Here is a 2,146-nt window from a genome sequence, read left to right as displayed (position 1 = left end):
AGCCTCCCAAAGTGCTGGGATTACAGGCATGAGCCACTGCGCCCAGCCCCCATTGGTGCTATTCTTTTATGTGATAGAGCCATCTTCTCTCTTTTCTTTGGATTTTTAAACATACTCTTCCTTTTACTTAGACTATTCTCCATCCCAAACACCTCTCCTAAACTTATTTCACACCTTAGACTAGCTGAAACTTCCATTAAGAAACCTTTCTTTTTTATAGGTTTTTTTTTTCCATAGAATCTTTTAGCATTTACTCATTTTGTTGTGAAGTGTCTGATCTTATTTAGATGACAAGTATAGGAGGATAGAAATTTTTTCATATTTTTCTCACCCAGCAAGCACAATTTCTGACATGTGGTAGGCATTCAGTAAATATTGAACTTTAGAGGCCAAGACATTTGAGTGCTTTGGTAACTGTGGTTGTGCTATATAGGTATTCTGTTATTGTTAGTTTATAGTAAAAGCATTACTCTTAAAGTATGAAAAAAGCCTTATTCAAAACATTTCATGCATATAGTTAATATTACTTTGCTTGTGCTCATAGCAAAAATGGATTACTAAAGTTATTTAAGATATTTAAGTATAATTGTTTCCTTTATTTAGTTACAGCCAAGTTCTACTTCTGAATCTATGGATCAACTACTAAACAAAAATAGAGAGGCAGAAAAATCAAGAGATTTGATCAAAGACAAAATTGAACCAAGTGCTAAGGATTCTTTCACTGAAAATAGCAGCAGCAACTGTACCAGTGGCAGCAGCAAGCCGAATAGCCCCAGCATTTCCCCTTCAATACTTAGTAACACGGAGCACAAGAGGGGACCTGAGGTCACTTCCCAAGGGGTTCAGACTTCCAGTCCAGCATGTAAACAAGAGAAAGATGATAAGGAAGAGAAGAAAGACGCAGCTGAGTGAGTAAACCTGGAACTTAGACCATCCTGTTACTCAGTTAACTTTTTTTTTTTTTTTTTTTTTAAAGGCATTTAGGTCCTTCCAACTGTGAAGAATCCATCTGGACTTTTAGACTGCTTCATACATTGCCCTTAGTTTACAAACAGCTAGTCCAAACAAATGACATCTTAAGTAAATTAGGTTATTGCACCCTGTGCTACTCTTCTGTTCTTCCCCTTTTTTGCACCTGAGGGCTAGAAAAACAAGGCATAAATTAAGAAAAGTTTTTCTGTAAATGAACAGGAGTTGAAAAATTATCAGTTCAGGAGACCTATCTTCACTGGATTCCACTCATTAGTCACCCTCACTGTGCTGCTAGGATGAAAAACTGCCACCGTTAAGGAGAGAAGCATGCGATGCTTCTACTTGGAATTCAAAATATTTTTCATCAGAAACAGTGTTTTAGTTAATGTTTAGATTTGTTAAAATAGACTTAATTCTGCACATTCCGTATATTTGTTAAATGGACTTTCAGGGGCTAACCTCAGAACTTAACTACCATTGACTTAGGTGTTCTGGGTACCAAACAATCCAGTTAAAGCTAAAGTTTTGGAATGCAGCTTATTGATAAATTGGGGACTGCTTATTCTTGATTTGAGACAAATTTTTTTTAGAGCCATGATTTTCTGCAGGTATGTTATGTAGATAATATCTTCTCACATAAAAATTACTTCATGCTAGAATATTGCTATGTTGACTGCTGGCTCACACCTATAATCCCAGCACTCTGGGAGGCCGAAGCAGGTAGATTACTTGAGGTTAGGAGTTGAAGACCAGCCTGGCCAACATGGTGAAACCCTGTCTCTACTAAAAATACAAAAATTAGCCAGTCATGGTGGTAGGTGCCTATAATCCCAGCTACTCGGGAGGCTGAGGCAGGAGAATTGCTTGAACCCGGAAGGTGGAGGCTGCAGTGAGCCGAGATCATGCCACTGCACTCCAGTCTGGGTGACAGAGCGAGACTCCGTCTCAAAAAGTAATAATAATAAAAGAATACTGGTATGTTAAGAAGTGCTTTTAAGAATATTTTATAAGTAGCTACTGTCTTTTCAGCTCAAGTGTTTGTTGATTGGCCGGGCGTGGTGGCTCACGCCTGTAATCCCAGCACTTTGGGAGGCTGACTCAGGCAGATCACTTAAGGTCAGCCTGGCCAAGATGGTGAAACCCCATCTCTACTGAAAAAAAAAAAAAAAAAAAA

The 2,146-nt window shown here is 38.4% G+C and overlaps 1 protein-coding gene across 1 annotated transcript in view; it reads left to right on the top strand.

Moving 5' to 3' along the window:
- The window catches only part of ATXN2 (ataxin 2), a 105,204-nt gene that overhangs the window by 62,529 nt on the left and 40,529 nt on the right, over positions 1-2,146 (top strand). Inside the window, exon 12 of the mRNA XM_011997883.1 lies at positions 604-908. Coding sequence (XP_011853273.1) covers positions 604-908 — 305 coding nt within the window. The remainder of the gene's footprint in view (positions 1-603; positions 909-2,146) is intronic.

This window comes from Mandrillus leucophaeus, unplaced genomic scaffold (assembly GCF_000951045.1).
Source record: "Mandrillus leucophaeus isolate KB7577 unplaced genomic scaffold, Mleu.le_1.0 Scaffold55, whole genome shotgun sequence".
NCBI lineage: Eukaryota > Metazoa > Chordata > Mammalia > Primates > Cercopithecidae > Mandrillus > Mandrillus leucophaeus.
This window is presented reverse-complemented; position numbering and strand designations above follow the sequence as displayed.